Raw genomic sequence first — 26,899 nt, 5'->3', positions numbered from 1 at the left:
CTCGAGGACGGACAACCCGCCGCACAGAAAGCATTGGACTGTCATCGTGGATATTATTTTTTTGCGTCCGTCTGTGCTTTGAACTTTCCTTGCTCATTGCAAGCTCGTGACGCCGTCTCTCTACTCTGTCCCGAGAGCGAGAGACATGGCAGAGAAGCGGCGGTCCCCTTGCGCAATGAGCGTAAAGGCGCACGCGTTCTCTGTGGAGGCGCTGATCGGAGCGGAAAAGAGACGCAGGACGGCCGGAGAAGATGTTGGCTCCCCCGGCTACGAGGACGGAACTGATGTTTCTGATCTAACCGGGAGCCCGGGGCCGCGAGCCGACAGAGCGTGCACGAGCGACCGGGGCAGCGAGGCAGAGTGTGCGAGTGACGGATCCCGTAAGTAAATAACAAATGAAGCCTATAAAATAGTTATAATAACACTCGTAATTTTATAAAATTATAAAAAGCAATGACTGCATAAAATAGAACTTGAAATGACCACATTAGTAGTATAAGCCTGCCTTATACTTTGTGGGATATTTGTTTTAATAATTTAATCTGTCAAACACAGGACATGCGCAATTTATACTTTCAATCCAAACTTTACAGCAGACTCAAAGTCCAAATAACAGACAAGACATCACATAGAATAAAAGCTAAATAAAACATGGTTTCTGAGCATAATATTTCTGAGTTTAAAAAATCTGCTCTCTGACATTTCTCTTCTTTTTTCATCCGGATCATTCACGCTCTCCTCTACGTGTTGCTGAAGAAAATACTGGAATAAAACCCAAAATATTCTATATCATAAAGCAATAACACTGACAGTCTTTGGTCAAACCCACGGCGTGCAAATGTGATATGATATCATGGCCCTGGTCTAGTAAATATGAGTGGTGTGAGTGTGACTAATGTGAGCCGCTTTATGAGTTGTGTTGCAATCATAAACACGCCAATTAGCAGCGTGTAAAGGCCGGGGAGCTGCGGAGGAGAGGATGCTTACAGGTCTGCACGGAGCACAAACCGAAAGACAAATTATGATTTTAAAACCCGCCAGGCTCACGGTTAGTCTGTGTGTTAGTTCGGCTTGTTAGGCCCGAGTCTAATGTCCATAAATATCCTCCACCTGGCGAGGCCTGTGTGGGATAACACAAATAACAACAGCAGAGAGACACATAAACACTGATATTGGAGAGCCCTCTGAACACATCCTCAATACTAAAACACACTTTTAAACTCAGCTACCCCATCATGGAAGGCATTACACAGCTGCAAGTGGGGCTTAAATCTGAGTTCAGTAATGAGTGAATAAACTTGCCATTTTTCTGCTTTATCATAATAAATGATGGTATAAAGGGCAAATATGCAGTAATATGCCTTAAAGAGACAAACGCAACTACAAATTCTGAGCTTTTAGTGAACCAGAATTTTAGAGTGACTTTAATAATCACTTAAAAGCATTTTTATCTCCCTGAAATAATCCAGCTATAAAACACTTCGCAGTTTAAACTTTTCTCTGGCTGCTGAAAGGTTTTTTTCATCATTGCAATGAAGCTATATTTCTGCATTTAGTTCTCAGTAATAAGTCATATTGTTCTTAGTTCATGACAAATGCAAAACCTGCTTTACAGCCTTGGCGATTCTTCCCAGACATTTAACACAGAGTCCGTCCCGCTGTGATGTTTGTGTGCTTTAAAAATGTAGTGTATAATTTACTCTTCTGTGTTAGTCACGGGATAAAGTATCTGAGAGAGTAACACCTTGTAAATGTCCGATGCTTGGTTTGGATGTGTGTGAGAGTGTCGCACATTAAAACGTGTTAATTTCGCCTCTTTCCGGTGCAGCAGAGAGCGAGGACGCGCTGCTGGAGAGCCCGCAGCCCGCAGCTCTGTGCGCGGCGCCTGTTACCGGCACCGGAGAGGAGACCCGCGTGGACCTGCAGGGATCAGACCTGTGGAAACGGTTCCACGAGATCGGCACGGAAATGATCATTACCAAGGCTGGACGGTGAGACAGACTGAATGTGGAAATAGCTCTAATGTTCGGCTGGAAAGGATGACGTGCTCTGACGTGCCTGAATAAGGACATATTCTTTATACATCAGGCTATATTCAAGAAAATAAAGCTCTGAATACAATACAACATGTATGTAAATAATAAGGGAGACGACAGTAAAAAGAAACTTCTCTTTTTAGTAAGATTGTGTTATTATTCTTTATGATGATAATATAAAGTGTAATGAATGCAGCCGGGCTGAAATGTGTAATGCGGTGATTTATTTGGGTTTCCTGTCAGGCGGATGTTCCCCGCTATGCGCGTGAAGATTACAGGCCTAGACCCACATCAGCAGTATTACATCGCCATGGATATAATCCCCGTGGACAACAAACGATACAGGTAAGAGCAATGAAGCACGCGCGCGCACACACCTGCACAAACACACACTCAAAAAAAAAAGACGCACTAAAACCTCGTGATCCTTTAATGAATTTTTAAGTAAAAACAAAAGAAAACTTCGGCTGAAAATAAAAATATATTTTCTATCTCGATGTGTTTATATGTCAACGGCCTATAACCTCACGCACGTCATATAAAGGGAGTACTGCAGTTGTTTTTTTCAGCACGTAATCTTAATTTAGACCGTTTCTTGGACACCATGGGATTTTTCAGTTGTGAAAACGCAGTTGTGTGTCCACAAATGGCGCTTGGCAGCGTTGTGTTGTCACGGCGGTTTTGCTGTCCCTTTTGGAAAAGGCCTTTTGGACGCCTCACCTCTCCAGCCTGCGAGGTCAAAGCAGCAAATGTCGCTATAACGCAGAGGAAACAGCGTTCTGCTGAATACAGCCAAGTCTTTGCATGAAATGAACACTGTAGGTCTGTCATTTTAAAACCGTTTATATGGGAGCACAGTTTTAGCGGCGTGGTGGAGTGATGAGTGACATCGCAGAGGACGTATCGTTCGATCAGTCTGACAACATATAGCACAGTGGATTAATGTAACGTTGCGCTTACGTGCACACGCAGCTCAGAGTAAGTAGAGTCTGCAGGTTTTTAACCAAACGCTTAACAGCAGGTGATAGCTCACCTCTAACCAGAGGAGGAACTAATTAGCCTGCCTTCCTTAGACCATTAGCCACTGAGCATATTATATCACTTTAAATAGTTATAAGCTATGACTTATTTAATTGCATATGTATCTAAAATATTTATTATGTCTGCTTTAAAAGCAATTTGGCTTGACAGATGCATTGTTTAATATCTTCGTACAAACTAGGTCCATAGCACACAAGGAAAATGTGTTTGCTTTGTAGTATTTGTAAAGAAAATATAATAATAAATGAGACTATGCGTTACTTTAGGATTTAAGTTTAAATCTGCACTGAGCTGAAAGCAGGCCGGGATAATTACAACTGTCCATCGACTCATGGATGATATTCAATTTTCACTTTATTAATTCATCTGACTTTATAAGACCGATGAGTCAGATCAAATATCTCACATATGAAAAATAGAATATAAGTTAAGAATTATATTATTATACATTAAAACAGCTCTCTGTTACATTCAGGTAAATATTTGCCTCCCAGTTACTGTAGCGCTCTCTTTTCTCTCAGAGGAGGGGATACTGTGGGGGATAAGACAGTTAGATTTTCTGTTCGATCCTAATTTTTATTTTGGATGGTTTGTAAGATAATTAATTTCTGTCTTTCTTCTTGTCCTCCACAATGGATGCAAATTCTTTTCTTTTTTCTGCTTTTTTAGCATCGCCTCCTATAGCTACTTTTAATTTCAAGTTAAGGCTGACTTGGCTCCTTATTACAGCTCATCTTTGTAGAAGATGTTTTATGTTGGTTCATTATTATTAATTGAAATTCTCCATTATTATAATTAACTGTTTGTCTCTCATGATCAAAAGGTTGCTATCACTACCGCAGTTAAACTTTCACTTTCAAATCAACAAATGGGATGCTTTAGTGCAAGATGGAAAAAAAACAAAACGTGTCATGTTCGGACACTGTGTTCATTTATCAACACTGTGTGTGTCTTATGAAGGTACGTGTACCACAGCTCTAAGTGGATGGTAGCGGGGAACGCGGACTCTCCCGTTCCACCCAGAGTTTACATCCACCCGGACTCCCCGGCCTCAGGGGAGACGTGGATGCGTCAGGTGGTCAGCTTCGACAAACTCAAACTGACCAACAACGAGCTGGACGACCAGGGACATGTAAGTGTTACAACAAGGACTGTCTTCTATTATACGTCTGTGATTCTCACTGGTGTAATAACCTCGTAATGGACTCATTTAATCTCCATTATAATTGGCTTGATTTAAATTGATGCATTAAATATTTTGTTGTGATAATAATGAAGGGGCCTTCAATATTTTACAAGGCCATAAAAACCGCAACTCTGCTTTATTTTGTAATAATTACAAGGAGTACGACTTTCATTCATAAAAAAAACACAATTGTAAAATTGTTACACACCGTCTATGATATAAAATACTGTTTATGTTTGTATGTTTTTCTTATTGTGTGCAGCTGCATGTATCTCTGCATGCCTAATAAATATGCAACAATCCTCTTTTTAAAAAGTGAAAAACATGAAATTGCTGTTTTGTTATTTATACCTAAAGGAATATTTCTGCCTCCCTGCTCAGATCATCCTGCACTCCATGCACAAGTACCAGCCGAGGGTCCACGTGATCCGAAAGGAGTGTGGAGAGGAGTTATCCCCGGTGAGAGCCGTCCCTGCTGGAGAGGGAACCCGTACCTTCTCCTTCCCTGAGACGGTGTTCACCACTGTCACAGCCTATCAGAATCAACAGGTACGATATCTGTTCCTGCGCACAGATACATCTCTTCTTAAACACAACACAGCTAAAATAGATGACGTGGGCCAAGTGCTGCACTGACTGCATGGTTGTTTGTTTTGTACTTTTTGTTTTAACTAGAGGGTGAGAAATGGAAATTATTTCATGTTTTATACCTTGGTCTGGTCTGTAAGGCAGATTTCTCTAGGAGTGTGTATGTATGTGTGTGTGTGTGTGTGTGTGTGTGTGTGTTTTGCAAAGTGAGTGAGAAGGTTCTGTGCTGCAGCTCCAAAGAGAAAACACTTTTTAGATTGACTATTAAAAGATTCTGGTTCTACTCATTTAAGTTGACTTGGTTTTAGTGTTGGTTCATTTCTATATTGCATGAGATTCCCATCTATATCTTCAATGAGGGACAGACACTGTTTTATTTCTGTATTCTGCTCTGGAGCAGTCAGCGTGAGCTTTGAAGTAGTTTGTTAGCTGGGGTTGGTGGCCCACAGCGCAGGATGGCTGAAGTAAGAACACGATGGTGATGCCTATAAAAGTCCCTTTGGATGTGGGTCACAGAGCTCGGCCTGAAACGCCACCCACAGCCTGGGCAACCCCATGGCAGCCCTGCTGAGCACACATGCACGCACATGCACGCACATACACACACACACAAAATCACATATATGTGCAGGGATACAATTGGCAGCTAACTACGCACATTAATTCATGTATTTATAGATCTAAATGAAAGATTACAGAGAAAGAGAATTATTTTGGCTGGATGTCTGAACATGTTATCATGGACTTTGTAATAAGGAATATTTTGGAAATAATTGGAGTCTTATTTCACTTTTCAGATTACAAGGCTGAAAATTGACAGAAACCCGTTTGCCAAAGGCTTCAGAGACTCTGGCAGAAACCGGTGAGTTCATTTCAACCACACAGATTTTCACATTATCCTGTGCATTAGGGGTAATGTGGGATGCATGACTGCATTGTATCCTGGCTTGGTTGTGGTTTTTGTCACGGTTATTTCAGTCAGATTTTATGGGGAGCAAAGCTTTGTATTTATTTATTTCTTTCTAATGGAAAATGTGCAACAGCCTCCCATTAAATCTGTCCTAAATGAGAGAAAAGAAATTGACTGAACTGAACAGACGTGGCGCATACCATTATGATTTCACTCTATTAATGGGTGATGCATTTTTATTTAAATGTGCTAACTTTAAAGGCACATTAAGTTCCACACTTGCACAGTTACAGGCGCATGCTTCGAGAAGGAAAAATGTAACCCCGCCTGCAAACCTAAATGGAGCGTCAGATTCCAGCCGGCCTCGGGAACATAAACATCAACAGCAAAATAATAAAAGTCAAGAGTGTCCTGAAGAAAATCTGTATAAACACTTTTCTAAACATATATAAACACGGCATTAAAACAACACAGCAGTAAAACTCCAACAGTCTCCAAACAGCCGCTCCCCCGAGGCCTCACAGAAATCATTAGAGAGGAGGGGAGAGAGGAGGAGAGGGGACGTGTGAGACAGAAAATTTGAGAGGGAGGAAGGTAGAAAACGGCAAACTGGATAACCCTGACAGCTGACCCTATAAACGTTAAACTCAGGAAGGCTGAAAAAAAGCTCCCCTTAAATATTACAGGAAGAGTTAAGCAGTTTGCTAAATAAACTTCTGCTCTGATAGGCTGCTTTGGAGCTCACACAACCTCTCCGGGCAGCTTGTCTAAATTATCACCGTGGCTACAACCCCGCGGGGGGGAGGACTTTTATCCTCACGCTAACGAGGGGTAACAGAGCACTCGCATTACCCCGCCACAGCAGCCCTCTGCCCCACCTAGAGGAGGGGGGGGGGGGGGGGGCGCAGATTTGGGGGGGAAGGGGAGTCCCACCTCATAAATCCTTGCTGCGGCTTCCTGCTCCTTCGTCCTGATTCGCCCGTAAAAGCCGTGTGAAAGCAATTACCTCCGAGCACCCGGCTGGCAGCAGCCAATCGCAGTGTGGCGTTTATGCCCCTCATTACCTGCGGTCTCCATGGAGATGGCAAGAGAGGCCCCACGGGCGACTAAGATGGCCGCCAGGTGCTTGGAGTAATGTATGACTGAGTGAGGCATGCTGGGAGAGCGGCTGCAGCTGCATCAACGACTAAAGAAAGTGCAGGACCACGAGTAAATTAGTGATCGTTTATCACCAATGCTGATGTGTGGGTGTTAATGTGTACATCTGTGTGTGTTTTACAGGATGGGTCTGGAGGCTTTGGTTGAGTCTTATGCATTCTGGCGCCCATCTCTGCGAACACTCACGTTCGAGGACATCCCTGGCATGGCCAAGCAAGGTACAGTTCACCAACAGGATCAAGAAAACTCACTCAATCTAAATGGCAAAGGCAAAAGTACTTCCATGCTGATGTGGCCCAATTGCTGTTTTCCATCTGCCACGACGACGGCAGATGAATGGTGGCAAAGCGGCGGAAAGTTTAGGCACAATAAATACTTGGTAAAGGTTTGAAAAAGATCTAGACATGGTTACAAGAAACTAACCATGACTGATTGTAGGAAGTGCAAGACGTTCTAATCCCAAGTCAAATACCGACGCTTTGTCACAACTCCTGAGTCAAAGTCCTGAGTTGTCTGATCCATCTGGCGACCCTGACCAAAGCCCCAGCTACTAGGTCACTCATATTTTCAGGGATGGGTTCACATTAGAGTTCAATGAAACCCTTTTGTGTAGCTGCAGATTGGTAAGGGTACATTCTCCGTATGCATGAGACACCATGGAACATGACATAATTTGACAACTTGCAAGGGCAGTCCAATTCAGTCACCCACTCCAACCTTCCAAGGAGGCTATGCTTAAACCTCCTTAGTACTTCCTATTGGTTGCTGAGGGTCATCATTTGCCTGGCCACAACAAGAAGCTTAATGAGGTCATTTTCAAGGACATCCCAACGTCTGTAATTTTACTGATACTGTTTACACCTCCTAACTAAACGTATGCATATATAACATGGATCGGTCATGTAAGGGCTCATACTTTGTTTATTGGATCCCTACTTGTATGAGATGAACCACCAACAATACCAAAAGGTCCAAAGGTCTTACTTTCCTATTGTTTCTGTTTCTGTAGGGATCCCAGGAGTTCATGGAGCATCACCCCACCTGCTCTCCACCTCCCCGTGCTCCTCACCTTTCCAGGTTTGCCCTCTCAGCCCGCCGGACTACACCTGCAGCCGCCCAACACACCCCCTCCATCGTTACAGCAACGCTCCGGATCCATTCCCCCCTCCCAGAGGCCCGTCAGCGTACGACAGCGAAGGATTCTGTTCCCTGCCTCTCCCTGCTTCACAACTCAGCTATCTAGCCAACCCCACCCCGCAGGGCTACGCCGGCCTCCGCCTCCACACACCGCCCTACAGCCTGTACGGTTACACATTCCCTCCGTCACCGCGCCTTGCTGCCAGCCCAGATAAAATGGCCGCCGCTGCCACTGCCAATCATCCCAGTCCCTTCCTTGGCTCGTCTCCCAGTGGGACTCTAACAGACAGTCTGGGCGTGCTCAGTGGAGGACAGCAGGGCTTCTTGTTTGACTCTCGGACTTTAGGACTGGCAGGTAGCCAAGCGGGAGGAGGGGGCTCGCAGGTCACTGCCCACATGGGCTGAACATGACTCCAGACATCTTGGGTTGTCGTGAAAACAAAATGACTCCCTGGAAAGGGTGAAAGCTGCTTTTGGTTGAAAACTTTCTATGAATTAGTCATCCATGTGCTGAACAAGCTTCAGGACAAAAAGAGGAGAAGCCATCGCCTCTGTGGGCATAAAGAGCTTGTTAAACCGAAAGGAATATTTTTACCAACTTCTTGTTTTAAGCATGTTCTCTGGGACATGCAATAGCAGCTGAAGTGGACACTAAAGGAACAAACTTCCTGCGGCTTTGGATAAAAAGTCCAAATGATGCAACAGAGTGACTGAACAGGAACTTATTGTGGACTGGGCAGAAACTGGGCTGGCCCAGGCACTAAAAGCAAGCACTTCGAGCCCTTGCGAGGCCCTGAAGCTGGACCTTAAATACTCACGTAGAGTTCTGCATCACTTCCTAGATCCTGCCTACTTCGGACAGAGTTACCAAGCATTACTTTTAAACTTGTTTTTATGTGATTCATCAAATTCTTTGTCGTTACATGCCCGGTGGTGTTCTCAATTCAGTCTTTGGAATCACAAACATGTAGCTGAAGTTCATCTTGTAAAATGCACTACAGGCCGGAGCTTTTCACCACTCAGACTTTAAAAAAAACTTTTACACACAACACATATTCACACGATGACATCATGGCCGTGACGAGAGCCATGGGAGATATCCCAGTGACAGTTATGGACTGACGAAGTTAACGCTGCGGGAGATTGATGGATGACGGACTGAGCTACATTTTCTACGTCTGGTATGACGGACGTTTACGTGATGCAGCTGTTCGGATGTCAGGCTGACGTACATCTTTTTGACACAAACGAAGCTGCACATGATGACTCTGTATATAGCGGAGGGAGGAGAGATGTGTATATAAAGGGCTGTGTGACCCTTCGCACTTAAAACCCCCCCCCAATGCACCTGCTTGTGCTCTTTAGACCGGGTCAGGTACGCAACAGCCAACCATGAACCTGCCTGAAAAAGCTTTACTTTGCAAACATGCTATATCAGCACGCATCACATGTTCTGTGACCTGTTTGAGCCAAATAAAATATATCTATTCATGTCACACTGTTCATATGTAATCAATATTTTACTAATTCAACTTATTTCGTCTTCTTTGTTAAGACAAATGTTAAATGTGTGTGAGTCTTTAAAACCATTGCAATGCCTACAATATAACATTGCATATGTGTGATACAGCCAAGGGTTGTTTAACAAGCTTTATGTGCCTGATGAAAAGTACCACAGGAGACACACATATATACTGTATATGCACATGCAACACAGTCTATATTGTGTAATGGTCATGCAAACTAACACCTCCGACTGCTGAATTGACTAGTCACACGAGGCAGGGTGTGCAGTGAATCTAGATGTGGGTGTGAGGGTGCTGATATGTGTGTGTGTGTGTGCACATTTGTGTGTGTGTGTGGCAACAGGTGGTTGAGTTGTCAGCGAGTGTGTGACCTCACAGTCTCAAAGTTCATGCAGATCCTTGAGAATTGACCCCACCCCCTCCCTCCCCTCCTCAAAAGTCATACTACTCTGCTGAAAGATTTTCAGAGCAGTTTGCAGTTGCTGAAGCTTTTTGTCATTTTAACCCATTTTAACACCTGAACAAGCACCGGCCAAAGAGACCAAGACAAAACACAGACATATTTCTCTGTGCCCAAAATACATTCAGTCAGTGCTTCACACTTCATCACTTTTAGTAGCTCGTGCCAAAGAACCTTTTTCAGTAAGGAGAGAAAGAAAAACTTTTGAACACGAGACAATATAACATTTAGCAGCTACCAGAAAACATAGAGCATTTTATCTTTACAGCATCAACTCGCAATAAACAGACGATAGGAAACTACTGCAGGTCAGCCTGTTCCCAAACACTGATCGGATCAGAAGTCATCACATTTGTCAGCTTGGTCATCGGGCCAAAGGGTCAAAATATGACTGTGTAGGGATCCCTCTAGCACCATTTCTGGTCACTGTCCTCGAGCTTAATGTTTTGATGTCAGTGATATATGTAAAGTAACAAACGCACCTGATTTGACGTTACTATCGTACACTAGTTCTTACAGCAATATACGGCAATATATCGTCTTCTTGACTTGAGCAATAGAATTATCGATAGGCTGGCGCCAAATATAGATATTTCATTTACAATGTTACAATGTGTTGTCCAAAGCGACGTACAACTGAGAGTTAATACAACACAAGCAAGAGTCAAGACAGGAGGGAACAAAGTTAGTAAGTGCCAACAAACAGCTTCAAGTGCTGACAGCCAGTGCACCGGGCGTTGTTTTTGTTTTGTTTTTATAATGATCTTCATCAGCAACATTAACAAGGTCAATATAGTTTGTCATCATCATCATTATGTGAATCCTAATCAACATAAACCACATCCTCAATGTCGTCATCATCTTTAACAAATATTTGGAGCTCTAAACAGATTTCCCTGCGATTCTGACTCACCGCGTTACTACTTCATGACTCCTCACGGTGGCGCTTATGACATGAAGAGGGTAAAGTGAACGCAAATTAATTGCCAGAAGAAGAAGTTAATCACACATCATGTGTCGTGATATTCTTGTAATATATAAATTATCGCAGACTCGCGTCGTGATATCATTATCATGGGCCACATATCGAATTGCGAGTTACCCTTCAATTCCCAGCGCTAATCAAATATTGTGCACAAGATACGTAATGAATGTGAGCTGCATAACTAGCGTACATACGCCACTTTAAACCAGTACCAATGATCTTTTTCCTATACCTAACCAGATTATATTGGTAATTGGTAAGTCATAAAAATATGAAACGTTAACAGCAAGCCTTACTTTAAATCTAACCGGGTGTAGCCTACATATAACGGCTAAATTGACAACTATATATTGAAACGGAAAGTAGCATAATTGATTGATTGATGGCAGAGCCCTGCACGTGCCACATTGACACTGGAGAGTACTTGGATCGTCCTATCGTGGGGCCTCAGATCAAGCTGCTGGATTTGACAAGTTCTGTGTGAGAGCATACAAACTACTGTTGACTGTATGTTTGGGCCTACAAATCCCAGCTAAGCAACAACTGGTTGCAGGATACGATTATGGCAGCTAAAGCTCATTAATTAATTGTACAAAAATCGTCTGATATGTCACAACTGTACGACAGGCCTCATGATACGGAGATTAACATCGTAGAGCCGCTCTCTCCTGCTGTCACCCGTTTCCTCCTCACCTCCTCTGTCCCCCGCTCAGTGTCTCCTGTCACTCTGAAGGTGAGAGGTGCTGACGAGGGGAGCACATGTGAGGGGGAGAGAGAGGACGGACGGGGGGAAGAGAGCTTATTTTAGAACCCAGGAATGATTGGCTTGTTGTTTCTGAGTGACAGGGGACGGGACCCCCGCCTGGTGCATCCGTACCACACACACGGCACGAACAGACATTTATACACTCTACCCCTTTAACACTTCAGATGAAAACTTAGCTTTTATAAGAGTTCTAATTTAGGAAGGATTGATTCAATTGGCTTCAAGCTGCAGAAGATCTCATATATTTACAGAGACACACTCCTGCGTGGTGTCAGTGGCGGGGTGATTCTCGGCTGAGGTGGGGACATTAACACTTGTGTACGACCAGGTGCCGACGTGACAGATCTGCCACGGAGGAGGAGGAGGACAGAGGAGGGAGGAGGGATGGGGGAGCTGATCTGAGAGTAGAAGAAGTCTGAGTGTGAGTCCAAGCAAGTGTGAAGTGTTTATCTTCTGGGGACAACGAATATACTCAACACATTTCAATCGAGTGTTAACAAAGTGCATCTGTATCTTTGGCAGAAAAGGGACACAAGAGGAAATTAAATATCAAACCAATAAGAGCTTAACCTTCATCCTCTTGTGAGAATGAATATCCAGACCAAATATCATTAATGGCTTTGGACTGACAGACAGAACAACTTCTTTTTGCTACACCCATAACATCCCGCACAAGACAACAAGTGATAACATTAACATTGATTTTGAATTTTATGCTCATGTTTCCAAATTTTAGAATGTATACACTGAACAACTGGGGACCAAGGATGGAGACTTGGGGAATACCACAGCTCAGAGGAGAAATTACTAACCACGACTAACATTTTCTGTTTGATAAACTTAAAGGGCCAGTTCGCCGATTTTCAAGCTCAGTCTTATCATGCTATTATGGGGAGCTAATGCCATTATGGTAGGAAAAAAAACTCGGACAATTGAGGACGCCCGCCTCCGATGTCATGTCTCGTTCAAAATCGTCAGCTTTGAAATGTAGACTGCAGACCTGAAGATTTTTTAGACAATCCACCGGTATATTCTCGTTGTATTTTGGATTCTGTACCACTCTGAGCCATTGCCTGCAGCGAAACGGTAGTATTTCACTCCAGCGTCTCTCACTGGGCCGCTCCTTTCAGAGGGAGGGGCGCAATGCACGCTGGGTGTTGTAGGAATGTAGAATGGGCGAAACCACGAGCTGTTTGTATGTATATTGTAGATGTTCAAGAGAAATTGTAAATCAACTCTTTGGTCATTTCAAGTCCATGTTTTGGATTGGATGGATTTAACTGCAAATGTATACCTAACAGTTTTTGATTATTGTTTATTTGGTTGGTTATTGGTATTTGGATGTCTGAGTGAAGTGAAAACAAGTGAAACAACATGTGAGTCAGGGAGGCTTTTTACACTCTGTATTAAAATACCTCCTGAGTGATCAGATCACAAGTGTGCAGCCTTAAGTACAGGTGTAGTGGCACCCAGGATGCATCCAGGAGCCAGTCGGATCCGATCACTCAGGCCACATTCAGGGGTTGTCCGGGACGCATTCCTCATTTGTCTGGTAGTGTGACACATGTGACATCATAGACCAATGAGAGTCAACAACTTCAAATATTTAAATTAAATAAAAAATATTTCACTTTTTTTTCAAGTAAAATGTTTTGGGGGAAGTCAAACCACTTCAGGTTACAGAAACATCACTGACATGACATTTTGCTCATAAGCCCCAAAACCTTTTCATTTTTCATCTGGTGTTTGAACGTGTCATCACATCAAACTTCACAGCAACACAAACCAGTGTTTAATGTATCATCTTAACTTGTAATATCTATAATTATCTGAAGAGGACTGGACTCTGATTTAATGTTAACATTAGCCGCACATAAATATTTGCAGCGCTGCCAAAGCATCTCATCGTGATACTGAATATCCCCAAAGCACTGAGGCATCAAATCAAAGCGGAGCGACGTCAGTCTTCAGCTCAGAGTGTGTTTGCATGTGTGGGGATGTCAGCTCAGGCAAACTAATATAGACATACGCTATGAAAGTGAAGCATGAATGAAAGAGGGTGAAAAAAGCTGCAGCTAGTGGTTGTTTGGGCGTATAGTTTGGAGCTGTTTGTTATCATGCAACACGAGATACGAGGGAGGTCAACCAAACGTTAGTGTAATGCAATGTTTTAATGAAGATATGTGTGCATGCAATTACACTTACTGCGCACACACAAGTACTCTAGCTGCCTGCATTGCTTAAATATGAAGTCTTGCATTTTCCACTTGTTGCTTGGTGCTGAATCCAACAAACAACAAGCACGTCTGACCTTTGCAGTCGCAGTGTTTACAGAGTAAGTTACAGTCTGGCACATGATTTAAGTAACCAACACCAACTTAAATACATATAACTTTAAAACCATCATACTGTACGCAGACTCTCTGAGTAAATGGAAATAGAAAATACAGTTAAACACAAGCATTATAAAGAAGGCTATGTTGGGGAAACTTCAGTGTTTCCCATGAGCAGCATGTTGGTCTCTGGCATCCACAAACAGTGAGTCTTGGCGAAAGTGGAATAAACTTATTTACCATATCTTTCCTCTGCTGCGTTTCATCCCTCGGGGAGTTTGCTACCCTGAGCTCTCAACACAGAAGTTAGCATTAGCATAGAGGCCAGTTATGTGGTTTTAGCGTCCTGTGTGATTGAAGTGCGCATTAACATACGGGGCCGACGGCGCGGCCACGTGGTTGAGCGTGCTCGGAGCGGAGTTGCGGCCGGCTGAACGTGACCGAGCATATGAACCGGGGAGTCCACAGGTGAGGTCATGCTGGGCTGTGACGGGGAAAAGTTCCCTGGAGCACAGAAGGAGGTTTGGCACAAGAGCGTGCAACTGTCAGACGCAGAAAGGAGGTCTGTTTGTATCTGATGAGTAGGGTATTAGAATTACAAATGGCGGTTTAGACGAACTTATCTTGAACGAAAGGAAAAGTTGTGCGTATTTTGAGGACAGAGGTACGGTGGCTGACAAGGGCAAACACACTGCAACAGGCCTAACGATTTACATCTGGAGAAACAAGCTGCAAAATCAGTGCAGTGTGTTTGCTGTTGATGTATTTGCTTTGGCTTTCTGCAGCACATTTCCGTTTGAATTTGCAGCCTGTTTTTCTCAGCTGAAATCTTTCAGGCCTTTGCAGCCTGTTTTTCCTCGTCGGCCAGTGTTCCAAAAAGACTCTCCAACTTCAGGCTTACCAAACAGGAACTTTGCACTGATCTGAAAACGTGTGTCAACACTTAAACTGGCCTTCAGAGAGAGATGCCCATAAAAAAAATCCGGATTGATTTCAGGGCTCATTTAAAGCTTGGGCGTCATAGTGTTTCTCAATTTAAGGAGCTGAAGATTTATGTCGGGGAGAGGACAGGACTGAATGTCGGTGCAACGAGGCTCCTCTGCCGTTCCAGGAAGTGCACCTGTGCTTTTGGGGGGCTTCAGCTGGTGACAAGTGCAGGGTGGGCGCGCTGATGGTGCTGCAGCCTCAGCTCAGCTACGACTGCGTGACCTGTTAATGGCCTTGCGGGTATTTGATGACAGTTGCAAGAATCTGAGGCTCAGGGTGTCCTTTACAGCCGTTAAATCTTTGTCATCAAATCTCCCCCCGCTACGCTGATTTATGGAACGCTCCGGGGGGCTTGTTTCTCAGTACCCCCCTATTAGACACCCTATGAACTCTGATCTATGAGGCGGGTGTTGAGAAATAATTATGAGACGATATTTTCCTGTAATCTCTCCATGTCAACAAAATGTACACAAGCACCTTTCTACAGTTCTGCAGCGTAACACACGTCAGAGACGGTCTCTCACACTGCGTGCGGTGCGAGACACTGAGAAGGCCGACAGACTGAGTGTCGAGCCAAAATGTAAGGACAGGCTCTGCCATGTCTTGTAAATGTCCATCAGTTCTTTAACCATGTGATCTGTGCTCACGTCTCTTATGAGCGCTCAGCCAACACATAACACAAGGCAGGACAGATATTCACAGCTGCTTTAGGCCGACAGTTTAAAAGGGCCGAGGACTTTTTGGGAACCTAAATGAACACTTGACCTGTGCACCTGCTCCACACCCACATGAAACTGGATGGTTATGATCATGAGTATAGCATTAAAGGAAAATACTTGAGCTGGTAAAGTTACATTTTTACAAGCTATATCTTAATAAATCAGCCGAGCATACCTTGATTTAACATCCATATTGGTGAAGTATGTTCGTTGTTGTACATACACCCATCAGCCATAACATTATGCCCACCTGCCTAATATTGTGTAGGTCCCCCTTCTGCTGCCAAAACAGCCCTGACCCGTCGAGGCATGGACTCCACTAGACCTCTGAAGGTGTGCTGAGGTATCTGGCACCATGGCATTAGCAGCAGATCCTTTAAGTCCTGTAAGTTGCGAGGTGGGGCCTCAATGGATCGGACTTATCTGTCCAGCACATCTCGCAGATGCTCGATTGGATTGGGGAATTTTGGAGGTCAATTTAAGCTACAGTAGCTCTACTGTTGGATCCGATCACAAGGACCAGCCTTGCCTCCCCACACGCATCAATGAGCCTTGGCCGGCCATGAGCCCGTCGCTGTTTCGCCGGTTTTCCCTCCATTTTTGGTAGGTTCTGACCACTGCAGACCGGGAACAACCCACTAGAGAAAATTGTCTGAACCAGTCGTCTAAGCCATCACAATTCAGCCCGTACAAGCTGACTTACTTGCTGTGTACCAATTCAGGGGCTGCATTCTTCGAAGGACGTATTTAAAGGCTGATTGCGTCACAGCGGCGCGTCGAAGGCTGTCCCTTTTCGAAAGCTCCTTCAGATGCAGCCAACAAATGCGTGCTCCTTTTCCGGGCCGCGAAGGATGTTCCCGATGGATCTCGAGATTCATTACGCCAATTCAAACAAGATGGTGGACTCTTAAACGGCCGAAGAATATACTTTTAAATGTAAAAGTTTTTGGCTTCAACTTAAACGAGAAGCTAGCGATTTTAACATTTTACAAATGTAAAAAAAACAAAAACAAATTATCTTTAAAATGATTACGGCAAAGTTAAGGGCAGGAACAGCTGGTGACACACACAGGAAATCCTCAGTAGACCAGACCGTCTCATTTCAGCTCGGCCTTTGCGGTCTACGCAGGCTATATTGATTCATCCCCTGTAAACCACCTCCTTTGAAGGATGCAGCCCTCGAATTGAGACACAGAAACTGTTGAAGCATTGTCCCAACAAACCCAAACATTTGCATTAACCACAATGTTTCCCTATCCCATCATCCTACCTTACCTGCACCCGCATCTCCACCTGCAGATATTATAGAGGAAGAGAAATCAAAGACTGTCATCAGGTTTAAACTAAAAGTAAGTAAGTTACAATTTCAGGGATGAGAAAGAAACCAGAAGTTACCATGACAACTGCACCAGTACTGCCTCTCTAGTTTCATTTCATGTGAGCTGTTGTTCGTCGAATGCCAACAACTCACTTTGGACACATTTTATGGACAGTTTAGACTGGGAAGCTGTCCATTCAAGTAAAACTCATGAGTGTGTGTATTGCAAAGGAACAATGCGCCCACAGAGCCAGCAGCCGATTCAGAGGACCGTCTGCATGTGGGTGGAGGTGTCAAATGATGCTTGAGCATTGATTTTTGTTATTGAGTTTCCTTTTAAGGCCCAAAACACACTAAATGCACACTTGTGTAGCAGAGGGATTAGATCCAGTTGCACATAATTTGGCTTAAACATTAGAACTTAACAAATCCAGCTTTTGCAGGACCCTCAACAAGCTCAAATATTGACTTTAATAAGAGTAAAAAGACATTGGGAGCACTGGTTTGCCGTATGCTGGTGACTGATCCTCAGCAGACGCTGCTGGAGGTGACTGACAGGGTCATGTCTGCGTGTGTGTGGGTGTGTTTGTATCTGTATATCTTCTGTGTGTGTGTTTGCGTCTATGTAACAAAAATAGTGTCCCTTACCGGGCCTCAGCTCTGACATTCTGCTACTAATAGGGAAGGAGATGTGAGTGTCAGTGTGTGTGTGTACGTGTCTGACCGTGGCCCTGTCCAAGTCTTAGCATGCTCATTTATAGCCAAGCAGCCCATCAATCTTAATAGAGGAGAGAAGTGCAAAGAGCTGATGAAATGCCAGACATGATCACTATTCACTCACAGGGGGCAAGCAGAGCGAGAGAGGGGAGAGAGAGAGAGAGGGGCGAGGAAGAGGAGGGGAAGATGGAGGAGGCAGGGTGAGGGAGCACAGGGGGGAGTGAAAGTGAGGAGGGAGGGAGTGAGGAAGAAGGATGGGGTGAGAAAAAGAGAGGTCGCAGGTTGTTTATCCCTGTAGGTGATAATAATGATCTGAGCCTCCCTCTTCTGTCTGTGTCTGTGTTAGAGTGACGGCTGAGGCCACACGAACAACTCTTTCAAACACTCACACACACTTTCAAACACACTCTAACCTTCGGATTCTTGTTGAAGTGATGTTTTTTCAAAATAAAAGTTCCCAAAGTTTGGATAAACTCAGGAGAAAGGTTGTTGAAGATGCTGGATGGGTCGTATGCTCGGTGTTACATTGCACTGTTCTCTGTGTGTGTGCTGTGTGTGTGTGTGTGTGTGTGTGTCAGTAGAGGGGTTTAGGTCGGCTGAGAGGTGGGGAATGGCGAGAGGTTATTTGGCAATGCGCTGTGACACTGTGCTGACACAGGACACAGCGTCTTCATACAACAATAGAGCTGTCACCTTCACAGGCAGGAGGAGGTGCAGGAGGGGCTCAGTGAGTACTTACAGATTGACAGCGGACATGTTTACCTGCTAACATCAGAATATGATCAGGGCTATAATTCAAGTAGCTCTTGAATATAATAACTATAATAACTTGTGCTCTGAGGAAAAGTCAGGTTAAAATAGCTGCAGCATGTGAAGGTATGGTTGTGATTTCTATTAATAGACTCAAAACACCTGCTTCCTAATTTACGCAGTCCATGTGCACTCTAGTAAAAATAGAGTCCATGCTACTCTCTAGTAATAAAAACATTATGTTGAATTTTTATCCTGTAAGCAGTTGGAATAAAACAGTATTACATTTTAGGCTACTTTATTGAGGCCTTTGTTTAGTTTGTGCTGTAGCGTTCCCTTAAAGGGACAGGGAAGCTAAGCTAAGCAACCCTGCAGACGAGGCCAAGAGCAGCACAGACTTTAGCCACTTAGTCCTACAAATAAAAAAACGACATTTCAGTTAAAATGTACGCTGTATTTTTTATTCTTGTCACCGCTTCCACTTGGCTTCAGACACATAAAAAAAACAAAAAACTATCCCTTGAAGGGGAAGTTACTTATTGTCAGAAAACATCCTGGAAATATTCACCTGATACAGGTCATGAGAAATATCTTCTTCAACTTCAAGCTTAAGGAGGCAAAACATGTTAGAAGCTTTTTTTTGTTGCATTGTGTTTCTTAAAAATAAATTCTCTTTACATCCCAATCATCAACACATAATGTGCTGTCTGTGTGGCAAGCCTGTAATCATCCCAGTCATCGTGTTTTAGCATGTTATACCTACACACTAACTCTGCCTGTGCACTAATTGCACATGAGCAGAGTCCTCCTCAAGCTAAAGCAAGCGAGCTAGTTGCACAAGAATTATGGGATCGATCTTTTCTTTGTTTGTTCAACCATAGTAGATTACTGTTTACTCGCAACACTTGCAGAGACCGGAAAAGCAGCCGCTTAGCTCCGCCTACCCTCTCTGGCAGACCAATCAGTGCTGTGTGATGGAAAACGCGTCACTAACTGGGTCAAAATCTGACATCGAAAACCACCCCAACAAAGATTGACCGGAAATGGGGGAGAGAGAGTGGGGATGACATGCACCAAAGGGGAGTGAGTCAGAGGCGGGCCTGCGGCCGATGCATCGAGGACTTTACCTCTGTACATGGGGCGCCTGCTCTACCGACTAAGCTACACCGCTACACCTTTTAAAAACCATCTAGCTTACTCTTGCAGGTTTCAACAAAATGTTTAACCTTTAAAATTGAGGTCATTGACATTAGTTCATCTCTCATGGTTTGAAAAACTGATTGCATCTTTTGCAGAAGGAAATATACTTAAAAAATAGGTGGACACAGAAAATCACAGTCCTAACTTACAGCTTTAATTTAGAATTGCAAAATGTTTTATCAACTCAGCAAACCAAGCTAAAGTTATGTTTATATGTTTGGATGTGTTTTGAAAAGAGGATCTGATTTATCGTACGTTGCATGAGATGTGTTCAGTGTTGGTTTGTTCAGCGAGATAAATCCTGCGCACATCAAAGCCGTTCAAATATTTAAAGCCGTATTGGCGTTCTGTATATTTTGCCTGCAGGTCTGAGAGCCAGGAGCACAGAGGGCAGCGCGGTGAGACGAACCTGGGACAAGCCTGCAACAGCTGTGAGAAAGCATCAGATCTGCCATTCCTCACACTTCAACAGCCAACAAGAGAGCGATTTATGGCGGCCGGAGAGGGAGAGAAGGAGACGGAGAGAACCAAGGGCAGAGAAAAAAGGACAGACGAGAGAAAGAGACATAAATAAAGACAGAGAGAAAGAAATAAACAGAGAGGGGAGTAAAGGCGGAGGAGATGTGATAAAGCAAGCGGAGTGAAAGAAGAAAGAAAGATAAACAGAGAGGAAGGAGAGTGACAGGGAGAGAGCAAGATGGCCGACCGGGATAGAGTAAAGGACAGAGGGAGGGACCTATCAAACCAGGAGAAGTACGAGAATAACACGTCTTCATACTGCACAATGTGCAATACACAAGATCATGTTCTCTGAAGCTGCTTGATCAACACGTTCACTACATGAAGCGTGCACACAGACAACACACACAGCAGCTGAGGTCATGACGTTTACAGAGTGACCGGACAAGTCAGACAGACGAGAGAATATCAGCGCAGCCCTGCAACTAAAAGGCACAGCAGGCAGGCTAAGGCCCCATCAATGCATGGTGAACTGCAGAATCTATGAAACTATGAAATGCAGAATATTGTGGAATTTGTCGTTATCTGTTTTCCCCAGCCATAATAATAAGCCACAAAATTTTTTTTATTTGGCTTTTGCCTTTATTGTAGGTTTACTAACATTTAAAAAGCGTGCTCCACCTGTAGAAATTTCTGCTGCTATTGCTTTTTGCTCTATCAGTCAAACGCTCACTAAACTGACAGCGACTCCCACGCGGAAGCATAGAGTGGAAGAGTACACAACAGAGGCCGGCGTTTTGGTTCAACGTGTGACCATGTTAACTGGCGACTTTCACTCAAATGCGTCTGTGGTTGTCGTAGTTACAGCAGCTGTTGTAAACGGGAAGAGAGTACGTAGCTGTCCTCGTGAACGCCTCTTCGTTACTTCCATACCGATCACAATATATACTTTTCTGTAACGTCTTTGAAGGGCTGTTTGGGCAAACGTGTCATGTCGGCTGCTAACGCTCAGTCGCATTTTCAACGCAGCTTGTTTCGCTAAAACAGGAAGAGAGTACCAATGAAGCTATTTTAAAGTCTTAGTTTGATGCAAAATTTGTAGATGAGCAGGAATATAGCACAAAAATCTTACTTTGTTTATTTAATTTGTTAAAGTACATAAAAAAATGTTGTTTCCAAAATTAATAAATAATTCAGTTGTCGATTGATAGATGTTCGATAATGGGTAGTTGACATTTTATTCATCCACCACATGATTGGACTCAATTTAAAAAAATTAAAAAGGAATCTAGAAGATTTAACTATAGAAAGGTCAAAGGTCAATGTAACTACAGAATGATGCGCCACAGCCCCCTTCACAAGTGCAGGTGTGATTGACCTCATATCGACCTCCAGGTAAAGAACAGTCTAGCCACACACACGGATCCAACCTGCTGCTCCAAGACGTGAAAGATATTTCCTTCTACAGCCCTCCACGCCCCCCTCACACACACACACACACATTTCCTCCTGTCGGGGTCTCCATCTCGCTCTGCTTGTCTTGTCTGCGGTGGGTTGCTGGTGTGGAAAGCTTCGTTTATTTGGTCTTTTAATACAAGCTGACCCTGTCGCCATAGTGTGTGTGTGTGTGTGTGTGTGTGTGTGTACGTATGTGTGTGTGTGTAGGACCAGAGAGCACTCTCCCATGACAACTACGTCAACGACCCAGAGACAGTGTCGACAGAAGACCACACCACACGGGAAGAACACACACATTAACGCACGCCCGCACACAAATAAACTTTAACACACACACCCATATATCGAACGGAAAAGTGAAGCTTAAAGAAGAATATATGTGTGTGTTCGTGTGTGTGTGTGTGTGTGTGTGTTTGTGTGTTTAGGTCCTGAGGAAATCTTCAGCATGTGTTAAGATGAATCCCCTGGGCTCCAGCTCTGCTCTGATTGGCTGATGAGCTTGCTGTGTTTGTTTCCACAGCGACAGAGCTGTCACTACCTCCTACCACCCAGGTAGAGCTGTCAATCACTCTGGCTGACAGCCAACCACACGCCGGCCTCAACCAACCAATCACAACAACAGATCCTGATGGCAATGTATATTCTTAAAAACCACACGTCATCTGATGGTAACAATCTTTTTTTTTTTACTTTAATTTTTAGCTTTTGCCCCAAGAAAATTGTCCCGTTCTTTAATCAGCACCCTTCACTCGGAGCTGTTCACTGTGTTTCATCATACCTTAAATCACATCATTACCTCCTCATTGCTCCCCTTATTTATGGCATAAACACTCCAGAGGGTGTGTTTCCAAACAAAGCTGTCTTCACTTTAGTTTCTATCTTCCCTCGTGTCTTTAAATGAAGAACAGTCAGTTTACTGTGACTGTAAATATGGAGGTTGTTGATGTGTTAACAGTCACAGATTGATTTAAAAATCATTTGTTTATTGATTTATTCGTAACTTTATTGAAAACACTCAGCCATCATCCTGCACACTCCTGCACATACTGTACAGCTTTTCCACTACACTTATTGTTTATATTTTAAGACAATATTGTTTTTAATTCTTATATTTTTATTTTAGTTCCTTTAGCTTTCTACCTTTATTCTGTCTGTTTACTGAATTTGCGCTAAAACACCCAGACACATGGCTGTTATTCTTCACAACTATTGCCCCCGTCAGAAATCTTTTTTCCGTAGGAGTTTGTACTACTTTGTACTGGCTGTGGCTCAGCGGTAGAGTCGGTTATCTCTCAATCAGAGGGTCGGGGTTCGATCCCTGACTGCTACAGTCACATGAAGTGTTTTTGGGCAAGACAATGAACCCTAAATTGCTCCTAAAAGCACAGCCACCGGCTATGAATGGGCATGGATCTGATTGGACACTGGCACTTAAACATGTGCCATCAGTGTTTGAATGTGAGTGTGAAAAGGTGAATGTGACATGTAGTGTAAAAGCACTATACAAGCACAGTCCAATACAAGTAACACAGGTGTACTATTTATGATTACAATCCACTGACAGAGATCAGATGCCAGGCCTCATAATGAGTGTGGCGTGGTTTAGTAGGAAACCTGAATGAAGGGCGGCCATCTTTGATGCTGTGAACACATATTATAACAAGTCAAAATTCAACAGTGACCAAAATCTGTGAGCCAGTTTTGGCTAAATATATAATATGTGTCACTACAATGTGTGTCAGGTATTTAATTACATGAATCCTGTTTTCATGAGGAACATTTTGACATCATCACACCCAGATTAAATAAGTCCTTCCACCTAACAAAGGCAGTGTATGTGCGGACAAAGATAATAAGGCGGCTCATAAAGGGTCTTTTCTATTTTGGAGTGGCGGTAAAACTGAAGGCCGTTAAAAGCAGATGTAACACAAGAGAGGAGTCAGGGTCCTGCAGAGCAATGTCACACGACTGTCATGTGAGCACAAAAATAGTACATGGTATACGTATGTGAGCTGTGTTGCATTTAAACTCTTATCTGTTTTCCATTTAGATAAGAACCTTTTAATTGATAGCTCAAAGCTTTCATGCATCTGTTTCTGTTGAGTGAATGTGCCACTGTGATTATGTGCTTGTGTGTGTGTGTTAACGTGTGTGTTTGTTCTGTGTTAATCCCTGTCCTTGCCCAGCAGTCACACACACACTGCTGTACACACACGGAGCAGTTTGTCCCCCGTGGGCTACAGTAGCTCCCTCGGTGTGTTTGAGCCTCGGCTGAATACAGTAAAGCCTCTCCACTGTAATCACTGATCAATAATAGTGATCAGAGGCCAATCATCAATGCGGCTCCATCTGCTAGCTCTTAGAGGGAGCAAATAAACACACAACTGACTTTAAAGCTGCTCTGTGGATTAAAGTTTTCAAGACTTAAACAGGAAATATATTTACTAACACACACACACACACACACACACACACACACACACACACACACACACACACACACACACAGGTCTACAGTATGAAGGCGTCATTAATGCGTTGAGCCGGATGTTGCTGTGACCTTTCTCTTTTTAGGCGCGACCCCAGCAGATGACCCTGGAGAGGGATTAGTCTCTGATTCGCCTAATTAACCGGCAGCTCAGCGCTCAGACTGGAACAGCAGCTACTCACACGCTCTACAACTCCCTGACCTGGATATATTTATACTTTCTTTTCTGTCTTTCTTTCATTTGGAGTGGATTAAGTGAGCTTTCCATTTGTTTGAAAGTGTTCTCAAATAAAACAAAGTTTTTATCACACGCCTGAAAATTCATCCCAAAACTTCCTCGCTATTAAATCTACCCAAAAGTCTTCCTCCGCGAGCCATCCACCAACACTGCTCTGGCCTTACCTAACCCCTGTGTAATCCCCATGAAGCCTAAACAAGTGTATTTTGACTGTGGGGTTAGCAGAAAGGAAGCAGATTGGATTTCCACAGGAGTTTAACACCGACAAAAACATCAATATTGAAAGCCTGTTAACATAACACACGTGCGGACTAACAGGGGTTAAAACAGGGGAAAATACCCAAAGAGAAACACGTATGATAGACGTGCAAGAGATGCTTTCAAACTGCTGCCTTCTGTTCAATTTGTTCATCTTGTTCATATCTGTAAAATATGCAGAATATTGCTGTGGAGAGCAAGATTTTGGTAGGAGGATGGATTTAAAATTGTAAACATTTTAGTTATAATGAAGTTGTTTTATGCGTGTATATATTCTCATTAACAACACACTTCCTCCATTGCCTATAATTCCCATAGATTCCTGTGTACCCGTGAAAAGAAGAGGATGCGACTAGGGGGCTCTACTCGCCCCGCTGTCTAGAGCTCATTCTCCGCAACTATAGTCAACAGGGTGAAACACGAGACAACGTAAGCTGAGAAATGGAGACGGATAATGCCAACAAACGACCGGCACCCACAACAACACCAACACAAAGTACACACAAGCATAAAAAAACAAAACAAAGTTTTATCTAGTGAAGCCCGTCTGACCAAACAGGAAGGCAGGGCATGCCAGTCATGGAGAGACCTTCGATTGCTTTTGGGGATCAAAACAGACCCAGAACCGCCTTTCTTGCTATTGGACAGGTAAGCTGACATCGCCGCAAAGCATGTGATTATATATCATTGTGATATCGTGGTTTTAGCTGGCTAATGTTCGCTAATGCTTGTGATGATTTGCTTGGTTACGAAGCACAATACCAGATCCATGCAGTGTATTTACGTTAGAGCTAGTTGGCTAACCTTAGCATGCTTGCTAACGTTATGAGTATCGGTATTGATTTTGGCCAACAGTTAATTATGTAGTAGAACAAAGCAAATGTGTATAACTCCCGATTGTTTTCTATTAGCCAATATCATTGTTTTATCTGCCTAGGCTAAGGTTAGCGAGGCAGCTGTTAGCTGGCAACAAGCTACTGTTAGCAAACAAGCAAACGTTAGCTTGTTTAGCCAACGTAGCAAAATACAGTAGAGTGGATAATATAAGTGCATGCAAGAAAGTTGACTGCAGTTCACTCAACGGGAAACGGGGGCACTAACAAGGATTTATGAAGGTTACACAATGCACCTTTAAGGTGACTGTATGCTTCAGTTGAAGATCTTGTCAGATGGCTCAACACTGTCCAAACCCTCTTCTGCCTCAGGCGTCAACAATTTCAGTAGCTTTATAAAATCAACTTTTTCACTTAATTCTTACATTAAGAATCGTGCGAAGGACGAGGCTTCTTTTTTCTTTTAAAGATTATGTTTTTGGCCTTTGCCTTCATTTGATAGGACAGCGGGTAGGGTCAGAAATATGGGAGGAGAGAGTGGGGATGACATGCAGCAATGGGCCAAGGGCCGGAGTCGAACCCAAGACCGCTGCCTCGAGGACTGAGCATCTGTACATGGGATGTGCGATTTAACCACTGAGCTAGATCGCCGCACAAAGTCGAGGCTTCTTGAGCTGTAATTCCTCACACAATTACTTAATGAGCATAAAACTAAAAGATTGACTTGTCGTTTCTTGTCACTCAGATTCCTATACATCCATCTTCCCTTCTTTACATATAGTGTGAATAATTACATGGTGTCTCGTATATTCATTCAAATTACACACTTCAGACAAACACACACACACACGTTAAGACACACACAGCTGTGTTCATTATGACAGTCACTCACGCTCAGACACAGTACAGTATGTAAAGTATCCTGGGATGGGTTCACACGACGCAACTCGACACCCGACTGAAAAACAGTTGCAGGGAACGGGACACTTTATTTTGAAGGTTACTTAGCAACACGTCTCCAAGCTTTGATTTTTAATGCGCTGTAGTAAAACTTCTGATTTAAGTTTGCTGAACGTTTATCTATAGATTTATGTGACGTCTGTTAACTCCCATCTTGTTCACACCTCCTCTGCTCCCGCATGTGTGTGTATGCATGTGCGTGTGTGTGTGTTTTAGCTAAGGTGTTTCCTGAAGCTTATTTGTGTTTTTTATCATAGTCTGAGAGTTTTTGGGTGCAGAGCAGGAGAATTACTTTTTGAAATGGAAACCATTTTGCTCTAACATCAGCTGTTGTGTGTTTTATCTCCTCTCTGAGACTTATGAGTACCTCCCTGCAGCTGCAACCTCT

General features: G+C 43.5%; 1 protein-coding gene across 1 annotated transcript; it reads left to right on the top strand.

The window, feature by feature from the left end:
• The first annotated feature begins 145 nt into the window (after positions 1-145).
• Positions 146-8,587, top strand: tbx18 (T-box transcription factor 18). The gene is made up of 8 exons (XM_069657310.1): positions 146-380; positions 1,829-1,991; positions 2,280-2,381; positions 4,038-4,209; positions 4,645-4,812; positions 5,649-5,713; positions 7,043-7,137; positions 7,929-8,587. The coding sequence occupies exons 1-8, from the start codon at positions 146-148 to the stop codon at positions 8,459-8,461; spliced, it is 1,533 nt and encodes a 510-aa protein (XP_069513411.1). The 3' UTR covers positions 8,462-8,587.
• Positions 8,588-26,899: the final 18,312 nt, after the last annotated feature.

The sequence above is a fragment of the Semicossyphus pulcher genome, unplaced genomic scaffold (genome assembly GCF_022749685.1).
Source record: "Semicossyphus pulcher isolate SPU_LCO1_2020_fin unplaced genomic scaffold, fSemPul1.0.p SCAF_11, whole genome shotgun sequence".
Classification (NCBI taxonomy): domain Eukaryota; kingdom Metazoa; phylum Chordata; class Actinopteri; order Labriformes; family Labridae; genus Semicossyphus; species Semicossyphus pulcher.
Note: the sequence above shows the minus strand (reverse complement) of the source record. Positions and strands in the feature narration are given on the sequence as shown.